This window comes from Schistocerca serialis, chromosome 4, assembly GCF_023864345.2.
Source record: "Schistocerca serialis cubense isolate TAMUIC-IGC-003099 chromosome 4, iqSchSeri2.2, whole genome shotgun sequence".
Classification (NCBI taxonomy): domain Eukaryota; kingdom Metazoa; phylum Arthropoda; class Insecta; order Orthoptera; family Acrididae; genus Schistocerca; species Schistocerca serialis.
Genome location: NC_064641.1, coordinates 122,940,532 through 122,962,813, shown reverse-complemented (window position 1 = coordinate 122,962,813; position 22,282 = coordinate 122,940,532). Strand labels below are relative to the sequence as shown.

Sequence of the window (22,282 nt, the reverse complement as noted above, 5' to 3'; positions counted from 1 at the left end):
ACATTCGACTCATAGTCAAATTCCACTCTAAATTCTTCTCCATATTTGGTGTCACAGATCTACGATCCTTCAAAAAATTTCTTAATATCATTGTGCGGGAATAATCCCTTTATTCTTTTCGATTCGGGATATGCCAACAAGTATGATCCAGGATTTGGTATATTTACAATAACATATGGTCCGGTATAAATAAGATTCCATTTGTTTATGTTCTTCATCAGTTTCGAGGAATGGATGTGTCGCCTCAATAAAACCTTTTCTCCAAGATGAACGTCTGAATCCGGTGAAGCCGTTTATCATATGTCAATTTCCGTTGTATTGCCTTTTTAGTTAAATTGACAAGTGCGAGTCGAATCTTTTCCCCCCATTTTAAATTCTGGTCTTCATACTTTTCTTCCGTTGCCTCCAGGTTTTGGGACGACTAAGAGCGGAGAACAATATGGACTAGTTGATGGCTCAATCAAGTTCCATTCTAACATTCTATTTATCTCCCTTTGAACGGATTGCTTTAAACGCCAGGGGATCGGATAGTGCGTGTAACAGTAAGTCTGATATGACTTCACTTGTGGGTGACAAATATACCCTTTAATAATTCCTGGTTTCTCATCAAAAAATCTCTTCATATGCCTCTAACATATAATGAAGCTGCTGCCTTTGTTCTCCGGTAAGCTGATTTGATTCACTAGCTTTTATCATTGTTGTTTGGTTAAAGGCCTCCTGTTGTATCAAATCCTTTGAAAGCTCCTTCCAACGACCGTTTGTAGTGTCAATTAATTGAATTATGGCACCGCGACAATATTTCTCATGCACCGTTTCCTTTCTATTTAAATCCAGTGCTATCTCTTCTCCATTTAATCTAAATTTAACTATTGCTTCCAAAAAATCAATCTGACAATCGTACTCCTGCATACTTCCAATACCAAGAATACAGTCCACTAATAACTTCTCCACTACAAGGAACGTGCATTTTATTGCTACATTTCCCATTTTCACCTCTAATTGTGTTTGTATTTTGACATTGGGAGAGTGTGCTCCAACAGCTCCGATGATTTTGCGGTTCTGTACTGGCAAAATTGGTACCTTCTTCTTCCTAATAATTCTCCGAAAAAGAGCGCCTGAGATGACATTGGCGGAAGCGGCGGTGTCTAATATCACATTCGTTGGAACTTCCTCTATTTCAACAAATACTTCCGATACCGGAACACTCGATCTGTCATTATGACACGTTATTAAATCCTTTGTTAACTCTTCAGCCAACAGCTCACCATCATTATATCTTAACAATTGTAATTTTACTGTTTCGCCCGTAACAGATCCCCTGACCGCTCCTCCGGGGCACGATGCGGTCATGTTTAGTTTGACTGATTGTTAGTCCGATTGGTATTTGTCTCTTCAGCCACTTCAGTGATTATCAGTTGTTGTGGTGAATTCGGTCTATATTGTCTTGCTTGATTCGTGTAATTATTGTTGTTGTTCTGCTGGTGTTGGTAGAACTGTCCTGTGTTGCCATACATTGGATTATATCGATTAAAATTCCTACTGTTCCTAAAATAGCCCCTCGCTGCACCATTACTAAAGTTTCCATTATGGTAATAATTATTGTTTGCATTTTGTCCATTGCTAAGTCTCCTTGGAGAGTGTAGTTGGTTATGATTATTGTTACTGCTACCATTACTTCCATTCCTACTCGAGTTGCAGCTCGGATTCGCTTCTATTGCTCTTCTTTGATATGACATTTCTCTTGCCCTTTTATTGTCCTCCTCAATTATATCAATATGATCAAGCGTAGTCATAAATGAGTCTATATCCTTATCATTTATATATAAAAGCTGATTCCTTATACTGGTGGGTAGTCTGGACTTGAGTATTCTAAGTATATCCGGCAAAGGAATCGGTACATCCCAATACAAAGATTTATTAATGTATTTCTCAAAATATCTCTTTAGAGATCCTCTAGAAAATGAGAAAGGCTCCAGTTCTGTGTACATCGGATCTTGACGTGGACGGAATGTCACGCGCAGATTGAGGATGTTGTTTCCTACTTCTCGCTGTTTCAAAATCCTCCTGCGAGAGATTTAGTGATCTTTCGATATTTTCTTTCCAACGCGAGAATTCTTCGCCAAGTTGTTCTCGAACTTCCTTTAACCCTTTGTTGAAAAAATTCTCCTCGGAACTCTCTGAAATTGACTGTAAAGCTACTTTCACAGTTTCTTCTATGGTTTCCAAAGGAAAATTTTGCCGCTCTAATGTCATTTCTGAAAACTTTCCCGCAAGTACATTCATTCTATGTTCCACAGACTCCTGTTCTTCCTTCACGTCGTCAAATTGCTTCTTTAGATTATCTTGGGATTCTATAATTTCTGGTATCATACATACGGAACACTGTATGTCCTATTGAGCTTGTATTACTTGAGGAAACAGTTCTACTTGTTTTTGTATCGTGTCAATTTTGACGGATACATATTCTGTTAGTTCCGCTTTTAATTTACTATTGTTTTCTTGGCATTGTTGGCGGACCTGCTGAATTCGAGCAATAAGATTCTGTTCGGTCCTTTCTGCCTGTTCCTTTATTTCCTGTGTCTGGGTATTTAATCTCTGATCTAATTCGGTAAAGGTTGCTCTTAACTGATTTTGTAATTCTGTTTGATTTTCGGCTAGTTGATTTTGGAGTTCATTTTGTATAACGGATAAGTCTCGTTTTACCTCTGCTTGGCCTTCGGCTAATAGAGACAACTGTTGCATAATAACAACTAATGTGTCAACAACAGTCTGATCAGCTGTTGTATGAATGTTTTCTGAACCAGCGGTATTATTTATATTGCTACAGCTAGCCACAACAGTCTCAGAATTGCTATCCGTGGCCTCTGCTTCTGTGCAAACAGCTGAAAGCTGTGGCACGTCTCGTTGCTGATTCAATGACATTGTAAATGCCGCTCTAGTCAATACCATTAAATAACTGTCAATATCAGGTTCTAATCACTAAATACAGTTTCAAATTTACTGTCGTAGACACATTTAGCTTTCAAATTACTTCACAGATGGTATAAAGTTCAATGTCCAGATACGAAAATCACACAATATACAGTTCTACAATCTAACTACTAGCTGGAAAAAAGTTCTTCCTAAATGGATTTCAAACTATTTTAACTAAAGGATAAAAAATTAGATTTCTCTGGCCTTGTTCTGTAGTCTTGGTGTTGTCCAATAGTTGAAATCGTTTCTTGGTATCAGCAATCTTTTACTATGGGCACCGAATCCCTCTTCAGATTAGTTACCGCTCGTTCTCGTTGGTTTTCATGAAACAAAAAATACATATATTATATAACAATTCGAAGATTGCAGGTTCGAGTCCTGTCACGGTCGCAACTGTAATTTGTTTTTCTTCTTTTCTACGGAAATCTGTAGCTCTCAATTCGTTCGAGCAATCAATCATTCATGATAGGAAACACAGTCAAAGGCAGTCACTCAAAATGATTCAGAAATTTTACTTGTTAGAATGAAATCAGGCGATGATTCTTCTTCTCTGCAGGCTCGTGCTTTGCGGCAGTCTGCTAATCTGTACAAATAAAATGCCTCGTAATTTTGGGGGCGTTGTATAATCAGTCGGGAAACCTCATATCAAGCGGATATTTGGCTTTGATGAAGTTTAACCTTCCGAAGAAGTAATGGAGCTCTTGGATTCTTAAATGCAGGTTCGTATCCAGTCTTTCGGAAGTTCCCTTCTGATTAACAACTACGCAATATATCGATAAATATCATTAATTCTCAAATTTCAAATACACACCTTTTATTTGAAGGAGCAATCTATATATATTTCCTTTTAATCGTACAGTTCGTATCAGTTATCTTCTGTGATAAATCTCAATAATCAGATTACAGTTCTTCCAAACCAAGCTCAGGCTAATCGGCACGAAGACAATCTCGGAATCTCCCTTTCTTTTTTCTTTTTTTAACACCCACCAGAGAGAGTACTACAAAGAATACTTATGCGCTCATGGCATAGCTGTTGTATGAACTACTTTTCGCATGGATTCTGCGAGTATGAAGATAGAAAATTAGTAAACGTCATTCAAGGGTAGAATTGTATCTGAATAATTCATCGAATATAAAGAGATATCACAAGGTGACTCACGGAATCCAAGCTCCCCAATGATGACACGCACGTGGTCTCACGGAAATCAAGAATTCCCATGAAAACAGTAAACTATTACATACACGCCGTTGTTCCTGGATTACACTAAACGTAGTTTCTGACCTGACATTGATACGGCTAACCATATTGTACTGCGCTTAAGTAAATTGTAAATATCAACTGTTAGAACACAAAGGTTTACATCATAAATGAAATGTAGAATTAAATGCGTCGGTTCTTAATTGCATAAAGAGCACACTTGATATATGTCGACTACAGTGTCATCAACCACTAACGGAAAACAATGGAAGTGGAATGATCATATAAAATTAATTGTTGGTAAGGCGGGTACCAGGTTGAGATTCATTGGGAGAGTCCTTAGAAAATGTAGTCCATCAACAAAGGTGGTGGCTTACGAAACACTCGTTCGACCTATACTTGAGTATTGCTCATCAGTGTGGGATCCGTACCAGATCGGACTGATGGAGGGGATAGAGAAGATCCAAAGGAGAGCGGCGCGTTTCGTCACAGGGTTATTTGGTAACCGTGATAGCGTTACGGAGATGTTTAATAAACTCAAGTGGCAGACTCTGCAAGAGAGGCGCTCTGCATTGCGGTGTAGCTTGCTGTCCAGGTTTCGAGAGGGTGCGTTTCTGGATGAGGTATCGAATATATTGCTTCCCCCTACTTATACCTCCCTAGGAGATCACGAATGTAAAATTGGAGAGATTAGAGCGCGCACGGAGGGTTTCCGGCAGTCGTTCTTCCCGCGAACCATACGCGACTGAAACAGGAAAGGGAGGTAATGACAGTGGCACGTAAAGTGCCCTCCGCCACACACTGTTGGGTGGCTTGCGTAGTATAAAGGTAGATGTAGATGTAAGCAAACCGTACGTATTTTATGGCGTATAATCCGAATATGCAATGAAAATGGCGAGTTTTCGTATCAAATTCAGAAGGCAGCAGGCTAAGGTAGAAGCAACGAAAGAGTACTTACAGCTTGTACAGAAACCAGACAGCCGTTGGAAGAGTGAAAGGGCATGAAAGGGAAGAAGTGGCTGAGAAAGGAGTGAGACAGGGTTGTATCCTACCCCCTACGTTTTCAATCTGTACGTTGAGGAAGCAGTAAAGGAAACCGAAGAAAAATTTAGATTAGAAAGTAAAGTTAGCGAAGAACAATGAAGGGAGGTAAAAATTGTAGAGTGACACCAAGGCTTGAATCGTGGTAGCACAGACGGATGCCCTCTCCACTAATATTAACTTCTCAGCTAGACCATTTATTTCCTACGATGCGTCGCTTTTGGGGTATTTAGTTGTCTCAAGTTAACACTAACACCTTATATTCTTCTATAGCTTTGCATTTGTCCTGTAGCAATTATTCTTATCCATTTTGCACATTCTGTGAAACTCATTTTTTAGATGTCTTTATTCCTTTTTCCCTGCTCCATTTGCTGTATTTTTATATTTTCCGTTTCATCAATTAAATTCAGTATCTCCTGCGATATTCAAGGATCTCTACAATATATTGTCTCTTTACGTGTTTCATCCTCTGCTGCCTTCATTATTTCATCTGTCAGAGCTACTCATTCATCTTCTACTGTATTTCTAACTCCTGTTTTAGTCAACCATTTGAAAATCCCAGCAATCTTTGTTCCTTTTTTTTCAGTTTACCGACGTTCAAAAATGGTTCAAATGGCTCTGAGCACTATGCGACTTAACTTCTGAGCTCATCAGTCGCCTAGAACTTAGAAATAATTAAACCTAACTAACCTAAGGACATCACACACATCCATGCCCGAGGCAGGATTTGAACCTGCGACCGTAGCGGTCGCTCGGCTCCAGACTGTAGCGCCTAGAACTGCACGGCCACTCCGGCCGGCAATTTCCCGACGTCCCATCCCCCTTAGTTTACTGTCGTTTTGCAATATCTTCAGTTTCAAACTACAGCTCGTAGGTAACAAATTGTGGTCAGAGTTCACATATGCCCCTGTAAATGTATGTTACAGTTTAAAATATGGTTCCGAAATAGATGTATATATAATCTATCTGAAACCTTCAGGTTTCTCCAAGTCTCTTCTGCGTATATAACCTTCTTGCATGATTCTTAAGCCAAACTTTACTGATGATTAAAAATTATATTCTGTGAAAAATTCTACCAGGCGGCTTCCTCTCTCATATTTCCCCCAGTCCGTATTCACCTGTTAGTTTTCTTATTCTTCCTTTACCTATCATCGACTTCCAGTACCCCCTCACAATAAAATTTTCGTCTCCTTTAACTATATGAGTAATTTCCCTTGTCTCATCATACATTTCTTCAGTCTCTTCATCATCTGCGGAGCTAGCTGGTACGTAAACTTGTATTGCTGGTGTGTGATTCGTTTCAATTTCGGCTAAGATAATGTGTTCACTGTGTTGTTCATTGCAACTTACCCACATTCCTATTTTATTATTCACTATGTGACCTAGTTTTACATTACCTCTCTGTAATTTTGTATGTATAATATTGAACTCAACAGACCTGTTCCCGTGCCAACGAACTTCACAAATCCCAGTTACAGCGCTATTCAAAAAGAAGGAGCAATGTCAAACATTTATTGCTTACAAACTGCAAAGTTAGAAGCACAATTCCAACGTTCTTGGAAAGAGAGAAGTTCACATTTTTATGCATTTAGAGTGAAAACCATGTGTTACACTACAAAGATCAAAACTGTCGCTCATTTCCTGCCACACACGAAACAGCTGGTCTCTCGTTATCGAATGTACAGCTTCAGCAATGCGATGTGGCAGACTTTCAAGAGCATCGGGTGTAAGGGGGATAAAAACGCGGTCTTTTACCTAACCCTAGAGATAAATGTTGCAAGATGTGAGGTCTGGAGACATGGACGCCATCGGTGATGAAGGTAAACTTCTGATCCTCCTCTTCCAATACAACGTCCTGGAATGGTGTCATTCAGGTTATGTCAGACATGCACGTGCCTTTTTAAATTTTGTAATCTGTTTGCTCGATTAGGGGATGTAACAATCCACGATCCGACACATGAAAAGAAACACAGCCTGAGTCGTCTCAGTCACCACTCTGGAACCGAACTTTCAGCGTTGACGTATGCACTGCTGATAAAACTGTTTCAGCCTGGCTCAAGTGGTGAAACTGGCAGTGGCGGCGTGTAGCTTCTTGACGTATGGGCTCCTGCTGTACATAGTTGTGGACATCGCCTGGAAGCCGCTGGCTGCCCGCATACATCCGGTCTACCACAACGTTGGGGAGAGGATCTTCAGGGTGGTGCTGGTGCTTGGCTCAGGTGAGTGGTATCTCCTCAGCCCCGACATGATGTGCCAATGGTGGTTCAAAGACTAAGGGAGGACACTTTTTACCATTTGGCATGTATGCAAGTGCGAAATAAACTTTACCAACTGTCGTCCACACGTAGTTCAAGGATGTTTATTTAATGCTCTGTCCTAACGAACCCCGTAAGAGGTATTTGGATGTTACCCCTGTCTGATCTCTAAAATGTAAGAAACCAAATAAGAAAAAGTGTGAACAGGTGTTGCGGATTACAGTGGGCATGGCAGTGGCAGTGCCGAACCTGGGCCCAGCAATCTCTCTGGTGGGTGCGGTCTGCTTCTCAACACTGGGTCTGCTCTACCCTGCGGTGATCGAGTCCGTGGTACTGTGGCAAGAGCCGGGGGCGCTCGGCTGGATGCGCTGGAAGCTGCTCAAGAATGCCTTGCTGGCCTCCTTGTCCATGCTGGCACTGGTCACTGGCTCCATATCCAGCATTGAGGATATCATCGAGAACTACGGCGTCCAGTAGTGTGGTCACCCTGAGCACGAGCTGCACCTGTCACTAGGTGCCACACCTGACGGTCTGGTCTGGACTCAACCTGCAACAGTGACTGTTGGACATGTAGGGACAAAATTACCAGAGGTGACTGTCAGGGGCCTGCAGGTGGAGATGTTCTTCCAGTCAACACGTGATTCTATTGTGAACAATAGGCTTATGCAGCGCAGAGCAGCTCTATGTGTCAGACATGTACTCATGGAAGCGTACAGAGATTCATATCCTTTTGCATCATACAGAGTGTTCGGAATCTCCGGTATAAACTTCTAGGACAGTATTTTATCCATCTTCTTCAGCGACTGTAGTTGTATATATCGAAACAATCAGAAACCAGTTCCATAAAAGAAATTTAATTTCTTAACTGGTTTCAGGCACCTAATGCCCATCTTCAGAAGGTTATAATTATCGGATTACTTACGAGTGTCTGGGACTTGTAGAAGGGAGTCAGTACAAAATATTCTGGATAAAAACCCATTTCCCGAAACCTACCGTTTCCATTCTATGACGGTTTCAGTTCAGACATTTAACATATCCAGTTCTGCTCGACAAATTGAATTAGGCGTGATGCAGTACAATTATTAGATGACAGTTCGAAAGGAAACATAACGAAACATCCGCTTATCACTTGAGCACGTTTGTTTGTGCTGACACTGAAACATTATGTGGTTACATTATTCCAAAACACGAAAAAACCCAGCGTGCTATACGTACAGAACAGTACTGAAGCATTACAACAGCAGCTCGACGTGGCGACCACCAACGTTGTTACAAACATTGTACCTACGAAGCATGTTCTGACACGCACTCTCCGTCCCACCTGGTCTCTCTTCAGTTTTCAGCACAGCTGTCAGAACTCGTGTGAGCAGACCTCCCTTTGTATCTACACGAATCTCGTAAACTGTACTTTGAATACGACCCCAAAAGATGTTTCGTTATGTTTCTTTTAGAATTACTGCGTGACGTCCAATTCAATTGCTCAAGCAGAAGTGGATAAATTAAACATCTGAACACAAACCGTCGTAGAACGACATCGGGACGTTTCCAGACGTGAGTTCCTGTTAAAAATATTATGTACTCTTTTCCCTCTACAAGTTCTGAAAGTTTGTAATGGGAATTTCTGAACACCTGCATCTAGAGGAGTGCTACAGTTCGAAAGAGAATCATTCATTGATTAATAAACTATGTTTTCAATGAGATAGCTTCTTCCATAACAATATTTGTAAATTTCTTTCTAAAGAATGTATAAATTTACTTAAGCAGTATAAAGCATTGACCAGGAATGAGATTTTTAATCATTCATTGAAAAATCACATAGATCACACAATTTATTTCTTCAGAACTTTAGTATGCAATTTTCTGGTGAATATTACTCCTGTCTCCTCTCGCTGAAATGCAGTTATTGACATTATTTTCGTATGTTTTCACGCAAGCCTCCATTGTAAAATAAAATTTCTTCCTCAAAGCTACATGTTCTTTTGATGTCACTAAAAACATGGATTTTATTGATGCAATGTAAAGTATGTGAGAGAATTGTGATTTTTTTGAAATTAATGTTTAGAAATCGAGTAATAAATAATGATTTCAATAAAAATGAATTTTTGATGTAACACGTTTTAAATCGCACTAGAAAGTATAAAAGTCTTTCTCCTAGCGTCATTTACATTCCTAACCACTCACAGGTAGTTCTGGAAATCTGTGATTGGGAATTTTTGATAGCAGGAAGATATTTGTAGGGTTTAAAATGAAAAATATGGACGGCATGCAACAGATAATAGTAAGAAGGTGAACTATTAATGCATCAATATGATCATCAAAAACACAAATTTTCCATATAATCTGTGTGGGGTTAGGAATCTGTATGGGCTTAGAAGAAATTATTTTATACTTTTTAGTCCAATCTGAAAATGCAGTATATTAAAAATTCGATTTTATTTAAATAACCATTTTAAAAATCGTTACTATTATCGCTAGTTTATTAAACTGTACTGCCGATTAAATAACTTACCATTAACAGCACCTTGTTGTGGAGGTTTCATTTTCTGGTTTTTAGTCTTGTGAAAGTGAAATTTTTCAATCGAGTTCGTTGATCTTACAATAGAGCCACGTAAATTTCAGGTTTATTTCAATTTCGCTTCACGTAACTATACCAAAATATTACTTCGTCCTACGTTTATCTCCGTGAAGGTAAAAATTAGATTAATTTGATCTCACACAGAGGCTCAACACCAATGTATATTCCCGCCAATAATTCGCAAGTGAAGCAGACAAGAAAAAGAGCTAATATTCCATTGTCATACAATTCTGAGCTATGTGTAAAATTTCCAGTTTGTAGTTCGTCAGGAAGTTAATTTAAAAACAGGCAGAAAAGAAGGCGATCTAATAAAACGATAGTAAAAAATAATTTATTTACTTTAAAAATTTGTGATAATACTGGTCCTAAATCTTCTCTTATTGTGCCACGTTGTCAACTACACTAACAAAAAAATCTTCATCAGCCTTAGAGTTATGGTTCTTTTATGTCTGAGGGCGCGTAGTGACGTATTGTTCAAAATGTTCAAATGTGTGTGAAATCTTATGGGACTTAACTGCTAAGGTCATCAGTCCCTAAGCTTACACACTACTTAACCTAAATGATCCTAAGGACACACACACACACACACACACACAGACACACACACACACACACACACACACACACACACACACACCCATGCCCGCACACACACCCATGCCCGAGGGAGGACTCGAACCTCCGCTGGGACCAGCCGCACGGTCCATGACTGCAGCGCCCCAGACCGCTCGGCTAATCACGCGCGGCTGACGTATTGTCAATACTATAAATGTTGACGGGCAATATTAGTGGACCTTGAAATATTGGAGCATTGTCAATGCATACTGAACGTCTTTGGCGAAGTATTGACGGTTTGACAGTATTGTCAACTCGGAGATGTTGACAGAGCTTGAGCAACCAGCCACGCGGCGTTAGGTGCACTGTTTATTTTTCGATATGTCTCAGATTCAATTTTTATGATTTTTTAACACAAAAGAATTTTAATAGGCCTTTGCATGGTAATCATTGTATAGACCACTTAAGAATGCTTAAAGAAGGATTTCCCATGAAACTGCTTACTTCATTAATTTGAAAATACAGTATATATTGCATGGAAACTTATGTCAGGAACATGATTTCCCAACTTTGATTCATGAATGAAGTATTACAAACATATAATTTATTACAATCAAAAAATTATAGCATTTGCAAAACCTTACTTTTGTGAAGTTGAAACGTCCCCTTTGAACAATTTATACACGACTGTCCTTAAACTGACATACAATATTTTTAGCGCAACGCAATCCGACTTTCAAAATTTCCTACTAAAGAATGGCCCTGACAAACATTAAACTATACCTTTCACAAATCACTTACCTCACAAAAATCTTCGCTGCTCAAGCTACTGCAATACAGCGAGCGCCACTACTGCCAGCTAAATAAAAGATTCAAACTACTGAAGGCACTAACTACTGATAGGGATAGTTAGCAAATGAAAGATATTAATAGAGAACAAACAATGTATTTACCTTGATATCATCATATATAAATATATCAGTTCATGAAAAATTACAAAACTCCGCCATCTCTCTCCCCACATCCACCACTGCTGGCGGCTCACCTCCAACTGCACAACGCTACGCGCTGTTCACAGCCAGCTGCCTAACACTACAATGGCGAGTATTACAACAATGCAAAGCAGACACAGACTGCCCACAGCACAGCCAGTGATTGTCATACAGAGGTGGCGTTACCAATAAAAAACCTAAACAGCCTACTTACATAGCCCCCATGCTCCCCACAAAAAATTTTACAAATTGGATTGGGCAGTGGCCAATACAAATTTGAAAAATTTTTTTCATAATTACAATAACAAAGAAATCAAATGCACACACTTATTGATACAACGTTGGTCAAAAGCTAAAATTTTGTCACAGTCTATAAAGACAGTCCTAATCGTACATAACAGTAGAATAGCAACATGCTGACAGATAATGGGCCACAACAGAGCAAACCCACAGCTGAGTCAGTCGTAGTTTGGAAGAATATTGGTAGGTAGGTCATCACAGAGCAGACCCACTGTAGTCCTGGTAGAGAGTATGGTATTGGTGGGCCACCAGAGGTGCAGACCCACTGTAGTCCTTGTAGAGATAATGGTATTGGTGGGCCATCGAAGGTGCAGACCCACTGTAGTCCTTGTAGAGACGGCCAGCAGCCATCTGTTGCGACTGTGCAGGTGCACAATCACCCTCGAAGAGTCTTGTGGAGAATATGGCAAGTCCATAAACCACCACATGTCCACTCACAAAAAAATTTGTTTGAAATGTCCTTAGAACCAGCAATGCTGTTATCCAGTCCCTTGCTGAGTTATTAACACACGTGCAAAGACTAACAGTCCCTACTTCTCACATATTGTCCACATACTATGACCAACAGAAACGTGTGCAGTGAAATGTAACTAACAAGTTAATAATGTCATGAACTGGTGACAATTACAATTTTATAACATAAGAATACAATTACAAAGGTACAAAATACATCATTAAAAACATAATAATACAGATAACATTTGTAGTACAGGCTTTACAAAAGAATAGAAATAAACATATACATCAGTGTTACAAAAATAGTGACAATATCGTAGTTATTATGCTTATTGGCGTGATGAAGAAAGTACTGTACAGTAACGTGTTGTTGTGCCACGAAAAAAGGCTGTCTCATTGTTGCTATACCACAAAAGTTACTACTAAAACATGTTTTTCTTTCCAGAAGAATTCAGAAAACTGTGCAGATATAAAACAGATACACCGCAAAAGCAACATTGTAAATTGTCACTCATTAGTAGCGTCGTGATAAAAATCGTGTAGCTGTCACATAAACTAACCTCTGTGTCATCTGGTATCTCTGAGAAAGCACTTTAAATTCAGAATGTATTTTCAAATAAACCAAAATGTTGCATTAAAATCTCATTAGCAGTACTGGTAAATGTTCTAAGTATTTAAGCCTGATAGTCGTTACGTAAACGTGCAACTAACAAGCAAGAATGTACAAATGCAACACTGTGTCGTCTGTTCACTATAACAATGCATTCGTAATTTCTGTTTAAAAATGTTCCCTAGGTTCTATACTGGATATTTCACTTCAAACATTGTTACATGTTAACAGTTTCTAAGTCTGACAATGCATACTAGCAACGTAAAGTGAAAAGTTTTATGGCAAAGACAAAGTTAAAAAGCAGATTATCTCTCAGTAAGCGGTTTTACATGTGAAGTGTGGTGCAATCCTTTACTCTTCCTAGTACGCAGACTTTCAACTTCAAAGCAATTATCATGTTGCTTACATCGGTAAAGAATGCTAAATTTTTTTTCAAGGCTAGCGTCTTTGTTATTTTTCCCTGAGCCAGCGGCCGCACGCAGCTGCCTGCTGTGCGAGTCATGGTCTGTCTCTTTGTTGGCGCTCGTCGTTATTGGGATTAGGAGACCTAACTTCTACAAATTCGCCTTGCCGAGAGGGCCCAGCTCTGTTTGAATCCCGCCAGTTCTGATGAAATTCACGTCTGTCGTTTTGTCGGTAGTTTACATAGTTTCTTGTTTGTCGGTCATGTGGTGGAGAATTTCTCCCTGAATCGTACCTGCGCACTGAACTGTTGCGTCTGACGTTATTCTGTCTCCCCTGGTAATAATTGTTTTGGTTCCCATATTGTCTGTTTCTGTGGTTATCTCTGTCATATTCATTACTACGGAAATGCGATCTTTCTCTGTAACTATTATTACTCTGCCAGTGGTTGTCATATGGGTGGTGTCTGTTTTGGTCACGATTTGCGTTGTAAGATTAGCCTTGTCGTGTAAAGTTATTATTTCTTTCATCGCGGAATTGCGACTGATGTGATCTGTAATTGTTGTGCTCCTGTGTTCCGCGATTGTCAGTGTCACTTTCCAGTTCTTGTAACAGTCCCTGAAAAGCTTCAATGTCGTCTTTGCAACGTCCTGCCAAAATAATATGTCGTAAATGTTCAGGTAATTTGATTAAGCAAATGCGGATGAGTTCTGAGGGGCTGTATGGGTTTGACAGGTACTGATTCTTGTGCAACATGTCTTCAAAATATTTCACAAGACTGGAGAATTCAGATTGTTCGAAATGTTTCATCATTATGATGCCATGTTTTACACGGTCTTGTGTAGCTTGCGACCAATATGCTGAGAGGAAGGCATGGTAAAATTCTCCTTCACTGTGGCAATCGTGAATGACCGATCGCATTCTTACAGCTGGTTCATTCTCTAAGTAGCCACACATAAATTCTAATCTGTGCTCCAATGACCAGTTGGGAGGAAAACAATGAGAAAATTGATGGAGCCATGCTTGTGGATGAATGCCGTTGCCAGAATTCTTAAATGTTTTGAATTTACGTGTAGTAATGAACAGCTTATAGTCAAAATCGTCATGTCGGCGAGTCGCATATCGGTCATTGTTAGGTCGTGTCGGCCGTTCCATCTCAAAATTCGGTGCACATTGCCAATTTCTTTCATAATTTCCGAAATGCCCTGTGTTATTATTTTGCGGCTTTTCCGTGTTTCTAAGTCCCTCTTCCCGTGTTGGAGCGCGAGTGTCCTCTGAAATACGTAATTCTTGTATTACCTGTGTCAGCTGATCTTGTACTTCCCGGATTTCTCTTTGGTGTTGTGTATTAATTTGATTCTGATTTTGTTTGAATTTTCTTATTTGTTCATACTCTTCTGTGTCAGTGAAGGCTACGGGTCTTGTGTCATTCAGATCATCATCTACCTTTGTAGATAAGTTAGTGACCTGATCCGAAAGTTCGGCTACTTTCTCCGATAGTGTACTTATTTCTTCAGTGTGTTTTTCTGAACCAAGTTTCAGAGTATCTACTGTGTCCTTAAAGTTTTCCTGAGTTTTTGCAAGTTGCGTAACCGAATCGGTAGATGCAACTGAGTCAAATTTAGCTTGCAAGGTCTCATGATTTTCATGAACAATAATTTGCAGTTCTTTTATGGCTGCTTCGTGATTCTGTAATGCATTTTCATGCCGCGAAAAAATAGGTTGAAAATGCTCACAAATTTGTGTTTTTACGTCATTACAGACTTTTTGACATTTCGATTCAATGTTATGTAACTCAGTAGTTAAATCTTCACGTGTTTGTTCAAGAGTTTGCTCCAATGAGTCTAACTTTTTAAGATTTTGTTCCACTGTGTCTAACTTTTGAAGCTTTTGCTGTGTTTGTCTCTGATTTTGTTCCACTGTGTCTAACTGTTGCTGTGTTTGTCTCTGATTTTGTTCCATTTGTTGCATTAATTGCAATAATAATGTATTAGTGTCTGGAATCTGTTTCTCTACGCTGTTCGGCAGTGCATTTGCACCGGCAACATTCACATTTTGACAAGCAGAAAATGTGTCTTGACTTATTTGAGAAAACGGTGAGGATCCAAAACCTGAATCTACAGTATTTGCGAGATTGTTTCCTGTCATTTCGGATTCCTGAGGCGAGCTGTTGCCGACCGATCGATCGATAATGCTTCCCTGTTCTCTACATGTTTCAATGTCTACACCATTATTTGACGCCCGCTCCATTTCCCTATGCACAGTTACCAAATTACTACTTTGAATATTTGTTAATTCATTACATGGTGGCGTTAACACACTGCTTTCGTCTTCACTGTCATTTCTCAGTTTACTTTGGAGCCTAGTATTACGTTTCTCACACGCCATTATTGTCACAGTATTTCACACGATAACAAAGAAAAGCACAATTTGAAGATCAAAAATAAGAGAACACATTAACATAGCACTGAAAATAATATCTAGTTAATTACCAGCGCAGCTGCGAAATACTTGGTGCAAATCTACATGCATGCCACAACTGTTTTACAGTACAACAATGAAAGACTGCAACTACAAAGGAGATTCTCTCTACAATTACGCGCTAGCAATAAACAAAAGCTACACTAAATACACAAACTACAAGAAAAAATCAGAAGATTCCAGTGAGGTATCCTAGGCTAAGGGTCGACATATGAAACGTCCCCTTTGAACAATTTATACACGACTGTCCTTAAACTGACATACAATATTTTTAGCGCAACGCAATCCGACTTTCAAAATTTCCTACTAAAGAATGGCCCTGACAAACATTAAACTATACCTTTCACAAATCACTTACCTCACAAAAATCTTCGCTGCTCAAGCTACTGCAATACAGCGAGCGCCACTACTGCCAGCTAAATAAAAGATTCAAACTACTGAAGGCACTAACTACTGATAGGGATAGTTAGCAAATGAAAGATATTAATAGAGAACAAACAATGTATTTACCTTGATATCATCATATATAAATATATCAGTTCATGAAAAATTACAAAACTCCGCCATCTCTCTCCCCACATCCACCACTGCTGGTGGCTCACCTCCAACTGCGCAACGCTACGTGCTGTTCACAGCCAGCTGCCTAACACTACAATGGCGAGTATTACAACAATGCAAAGCAGACACAGACTGCCCACAGCACAGCCAGTGATTGTCATACAGAGGTGGCGTTACCAATAAAAAACCTAAACAGCCTACATACAAAGTTTAATTCAGAAGTATGAATGAAACATATAAGGATCATCACAACGTCATGTCAGAGTTCTTGCACATCTCTTAATATAATTGACGTTTATGTCATTATAGAACGATTTTCTTACAAAATAATTTATGATAAAGCTATCAAATACAATTAATGTTTTAACAAGTTTCTTAATTGCATTAATTTTGCTGAGAACATCTTTTGAGTAATTTACATAAGAATTTTTGAGTCATAAATACACTGTAGACTTCTGTACAATTGGTATTAGAGTGACAGCTCTGTTGAAACCAACATGGTCACTCAAACTAGTACGGTAGGCTAAGATGTCTGAAACACATATTGCGAAAATACTTTAGTCTTAACACTATATTACAAAATAATATCGTTGGAAAATAAATAAAACACATCCATTCCTGGCACATGAAAATTTTTTGAGAAGTACATGAAAGTCATTCAAAAATTCTGTAAGGAAGAGGCAGAATTTTAATATCCCACCTCTACTGGAAAGTCACAGTTTTTTAAGCGGAACCACGAAGTTAAAATGTATTTCATAGATGAGAGTTACACTAGACTGAATACTGATTTCTGAACACGAGCAATGGTAATGTACTGTACTTAACACCATAAATCGTCCAGTAATTTTAATCACTCCATATATCTGAAGAAGCACATGGGATAACAGATTACTGTTGAACACCATATGCCGCCTCACAGTGTCATGTGTAATAGTGTCTGTATGTAAGATAGTTAGTGGTTCTCAGAGAACATCGTATCACACTATGATCGAATCATGATGAACTATATTCACTCGAAAGCAATGAATGAGTCTTATATCGAGGTAGCTTAGGTAAACAACGGGACTGCTACATTCCATGGTTCATAGCTGATATATTGGTTTCAGAGATGTGTAAAAGATCACAGAGAATATTGCTTCACAGCACCGTCATAATCCAGTGAACAGTAGTGACATGTATACCTGCAATTTCAGGAAGCGTGTCATAATAGAGCTGGTCAGTCACACACTATTTTGTTGTATACACACGGTACGATCGAAGCTGCTACCCAAGGGAAACATCTTCATTCTGAAGAGTGTTCATTTAGAACTACTTTCAGTTACCAATATGAAGCCACATAGTTATTATGTGTAGAGCAACATATCCTTTAAACGAATTCACAGGCTGGTTGACTTCAGTCTTGCTGAAGCTATCCCACAGTTGCTCCAGGTTTACGATTTGTGTTACATGTGAGAAGGTTCAGTGACGTTTGGTAAACTAAACTAGGAGCTAGGGCTACTCGAGTAGGCCTAGGGCTTCTCGAAGTAGGTCTCGGCGACGTTAAGACTGCTCCTGTAGAACCTTGGGCTACATGGACGACATCTCGAGGTGATGAGGAAGCTGGTATAAGGTCAAACTTACTCAACATAAGATTTGGTAATGTATATAATGGTGAATTAGAGTTCTGTTCCTCACCATAGGAACAAATGATGATGGTGTATGACCCTCGGATACTCAAAGTAGGCCTTGATAGTGATGAGGATCATATATGACCCTTGGTTTTTCTGAGCCGGCCTTAATGATTCTGAGGGCAGTGGTTCATAATCCTTGGCTACTCAGAGAAGGCGTCGCTGATGTCGAGGGCGCTGGTGTATGACCGTTACCTACTTAGAGTATTCTTCGATAATTTTGCGGATGCTGGTGTATGACTTTAGACCACTCAGAGTAGACCTCAGTGATGTCGAGAATGTCAATGTGTGACCACTGGATATTCAGAATAGGCATCAGTTATTTCCAGGAGGCTGATGTAATACTCTGAGTAGGCCTCAGTGATGTCGAGGATGCTAGTGTATGATCAAGGGCTACTCAGAGTAGGCCTTATTGATATCGAGGATGCTGGTGTATGACTTGGCTACTAAGAGTAGGCTTCTATGAATCAGAATATGCTGGTGTTTGAGCGTTGGCTACTCTGAGTAGGCGTCGATGATGCCCAGGACGCTGGTGTAGGACCCAGAGACGAGAGCTGCGAGTGCGAGCACGATGATGAGCGAGTCCTTAACGATAATCCGGCGGCTGGGCCAGCAGGTGGCCATCTCGATGGCGGCCGGACAAAGCAGACCCAGCGTCGAGAAGCACACGGCACCCACCAGCGACACCACAGGGTCGAGCTTCGGGACCGCCGTCGCCAGCGCCACTGCCAACAGACGAACAAAAGTCATCACACCAACACAGGGTATGACCACGATCACGTATTCTTTTTGGTGGCTAGTAGCTTTTCACTGGTTCCCCACATCAAAGAAAAATGACAAAAATAACGATAAATCAGAACGTTGCAGTCGGAGAAAGGCACAGCGTGCGGATGTCTCACGTGGGACGAGTCACCAACGCTGATATAGAGCTGTACAGAGTTTGTGACGTCACTTCCTGTTATTTCACGTTGAGGCACCATTACCTCGCATGAAATACAAAATAAACTCTGTGCTGTATCGGAAAGGTGCTACGAAAGAATGAACCAAAAAGAAGCCAGAACGCTCTCTACATTGCAAGCACAACTTGCGAGACGTCATATTTCATTTGTCACTTACAGTTAGACTTCATTTGGTAAGTTTTATGTACTGAAGTGACAAACCTCAAGGGGTACGTCCTAATTTCGTGTCGGACATCCTCTGGCTCAGCTAGTGGAGCAAGTCGACGTGGTATGGACTCAACAAGTAGTTGGAAGAGCCCCACAGAAATACTGAGTCATGCTGCCTCTATAGCTGACCATTATTGCGAAGGTGTTGGCGGTGTAGGATTTTGTTCAAGAACTGACCTCTCGATTATGTCCTATAAACGTTCGATGGCATTCATGTCGGACGATCTGGATGGCCAAATTAATAGTGAACAGTTTTCGCAGTTGACATGGAGCACTGTCGTCCATAAAAATTCCATCGTTGTTTAACAACATGAATCCTATGAATGGCTGCAAATGATCTCCAATTAATCGAGCGTAACCAACTGCAGTCAATGATCAGTTCAGTTGGGCCAGAGAGCCCAGTGTACTCCATGTATACACAGCCCACACTATTATAAAGCCACCGTCAGCTTGCAAAGTGCATTGATGGCAATATGGATCCAGGGTTCCACGGGGTCTGCGCCACACTCGAACCCTACCATCATCTCTTACTAACTGAAATCGGGACTCATCTGACCAGGCCATGGTTTTCCCGTCGTCTAGGGACCAACCGATATGGTCACCAGCCAATGAGAGGTGCTGCAGGCAATGTCGGACTGCTAGCTAAAGCACTAACGTTGGTAACCTGCTGCCATAGTCCATAAACCGCAAACTGATTTCTGCAGTTATTTCAAGCAGTGTCGCTTGTCTCTCAGCGGTGAAAACACTACAGGAATTCCGTTGCTCTTGGTCGTTAAGTGAAGTCCATTGGCCATCCGTGATGAGAGGTAAAGTCTGAAATTTGGTATTCTCGGCACGCTTCTACCGGAAAAATGTGGCCACAGCATCGCATGGGGAGTCGAGTCATGGTATGCAGATATGCAGTGCACGGGAAATTGCCACAAGGCTGTGCATGCCTAGGAGGACGGTGTATAAAATCCTATGAAACGTCCTGCATTGATACCCATAAAAAATCACCCTCGCTGTTTCCTGCTGAGCTGTTAGCAAAACAGACATTCGCTTTGGAATTTCTTGCTCTCATGAAATCAATGAATGTCCATGGAACATTCTTCGGATAGTAGAAGCCCATTTCCATCTCCAATGACATGCCGATATGCAGAACTGCAACGGAACATCCGAACTTCAGTCGGCAAAGGTTACTGTTTGTTCGGTTTGACGGTATAGTTTATCATACGGCCGTACTTTTCAAGGAGATGAGTCCTGTGGACTCAGTTATCTGTCCCGTCACTGGTAAACGCGATCAAACCAACCTCATTCCTATCCCTCAACATGGTGGTTGTGTGGGTAGGATCATTTTTATGTAAAATGGCGCACCTCCGCACATTGCACAGCCGGTCAAGCAGTTCCCGCAGAGGTATTCCGCGGAAATGCTAGAATTATCAGCCGTCATTTCTCTACAGCCTGGCCGTCCTCATTACCTGACTAATCCGTGTGATTTTTGGCCCTGTGGTTATCTAAATGATGTTGTGTTCAGTGTTCCAACTGTGAATGTAGCTGAAGAGACATATTGCGCAACGCATTCTGAAAGTGACCGCCGACGCGCTTTGATTTGTTGTTCTCTGCTGATCGATTTTAAATTGTGGAAGAAAACGGCTGACAGCATAATGAACATGTCTTGCGCCAGTCTCGCGACATTTATAAACCGATGTCATTTTGATTTTTATGTGATTTTTGGCGCCAATACAATTAAAAACCAATGTTACTTAGCTTTTTAAGCGGTTTTTGGCCTCAGCAAAATTAAAAATCGATTTTTGCCATCCAATATGGTACGACCTTGCTGTGGTGGATGGGCTTACCTTAATAACAGTGCCACCACTGTTGATGGGCGAATTTGTGCAGTCATGCACAATTTTGGAAATATGTGGTAAGGTCTTATAGGACCAAGCTGCTGAGGTCATCGGTCCATAAGCTTACGCACTTAATTTAACATAAAACGCTAAGGACGGCACATACCCATACCCAAGGGAGGACTCCAACCTCCGACGGTGCAGCCGGGCGGACCGTGACGAGGTGCCTTAGACCTCGCTGCCAATGCACATTGACCAGTCTGAATGGTGTAATGTGAAACTCAAACCTTAGCCGTCAGATGGCGGTATTGCGATTCATGTGTCATTTGTAACCGACCCTATTTACGGTAAGAAGCTTGAAATTGAAATTTGTGGTAAGGTCTTACGGGAACAAACTGCTGAGGTCATCGGTCCCTAAGAATAAACACTACTTCATCAAAAACTAAATTACGCTATGGACAACGCACACACCCATGCCCGAGAGAGGACTCGAACCTCAGAGGGGGGTAGCCGCACGGACCGTGACAAAGCGCTCTAGACCTCGCGGCTACCCCGCGCGGCTAGTAAGACGCTTACAGCGCCATGTATTGGTAATATTTTCGTCGAGTTCCATGACATTTCCCTCTGCGTCGGTAATACGCTAGTCAATTTTGACGTAATTCTCTTGCTACAGCGTTTTGAAATTAGATCTTCAATTACGGGCACTGTATCCTGAGCAACTACTAATATGTTTAGTTACCAGTTCAGTTCAAATTTGGGGCCTGTTGTAATTATTAATTTACATCCTGCTGGAATAAACCATATAATTGGGCAATGTGGAAACTTGTAGACATATACGCTGAAACGCCGAAGAAACTGGAATAGGCACGAGTATTCAAATACACAGATATGTAAAAAGGCAGAATATTGCGCTGCAGTCGGCAACGCATATATAAGACAACAAGTGTCTGGCGCAGTTGCTAGATCGGTTACTACTGCTACAATGGCAGGTCATCAAGATTTAAGTGAGTTTCTACGTGGTGTTATAGGCGGCGCACGAGCGATGGGACACAACATCTCCAAGGTAGGGCTGAAGTGGGGATTTTCCCGTATGACTACTTCACGAGTGTACCTTCAATATCAGAAATCTGGTAAAACATCAGATCTCCGATATAGCTGCGGCCAGAAACAGATCCTGCAAGAATGAGACCAAGGACGACTCGAGAGAACCTCCCGCAGACCGCTGCA

General features: G+C 40.6%; 2 protein-coding genes across 2 annotated transcripts in view; one reads left to right on the top strand and one right to left on the bottom strand.

Moving 5' to 3' along the window:
* Positions 1–9,578, top strand: part of LOC126474876 (proton-coupled amino acid transporter-like protein pathetic) — a 146,526-nt gene extending 136,948 nt beyond the window's left edge. Inside the window, exons 9-10 of the mRNA XM_050102359.1 lie at positions 7,262–7,431; positions 7,691–9,578. Of these exons, the coding sequence (XP_049958316.1) occupies positions 7,262–7,431; positions 7,691–7,944 (424 nt within the window). The 3' untranslated portion in view covers positions 7,945–9,578. The remainder of the gene's footprint in view (positions 1–7,261; positions 7,432–7,690) is intronic.
* An 8,980-nt stretch (positions 9,579–18,558) lies between these two features.
* Positions 18,559–22,282, bottom strand: part of LOC126474310 (proton-coupled amino acid transporter-like protein pathetic) — a 129,911-nt gene continuing 126,187 nt past the window's right edge. Inside the window, exon 9 of the mRNA XM_050101776.1 lies at positions 18,559–18,788. Within this exon, the coding sequence (XP_049957733.1) occupies positions 18,559–18,788 (230 nt within the window). The remainder of the gene's footprint in view (positions 18,789–22,282) is intronic.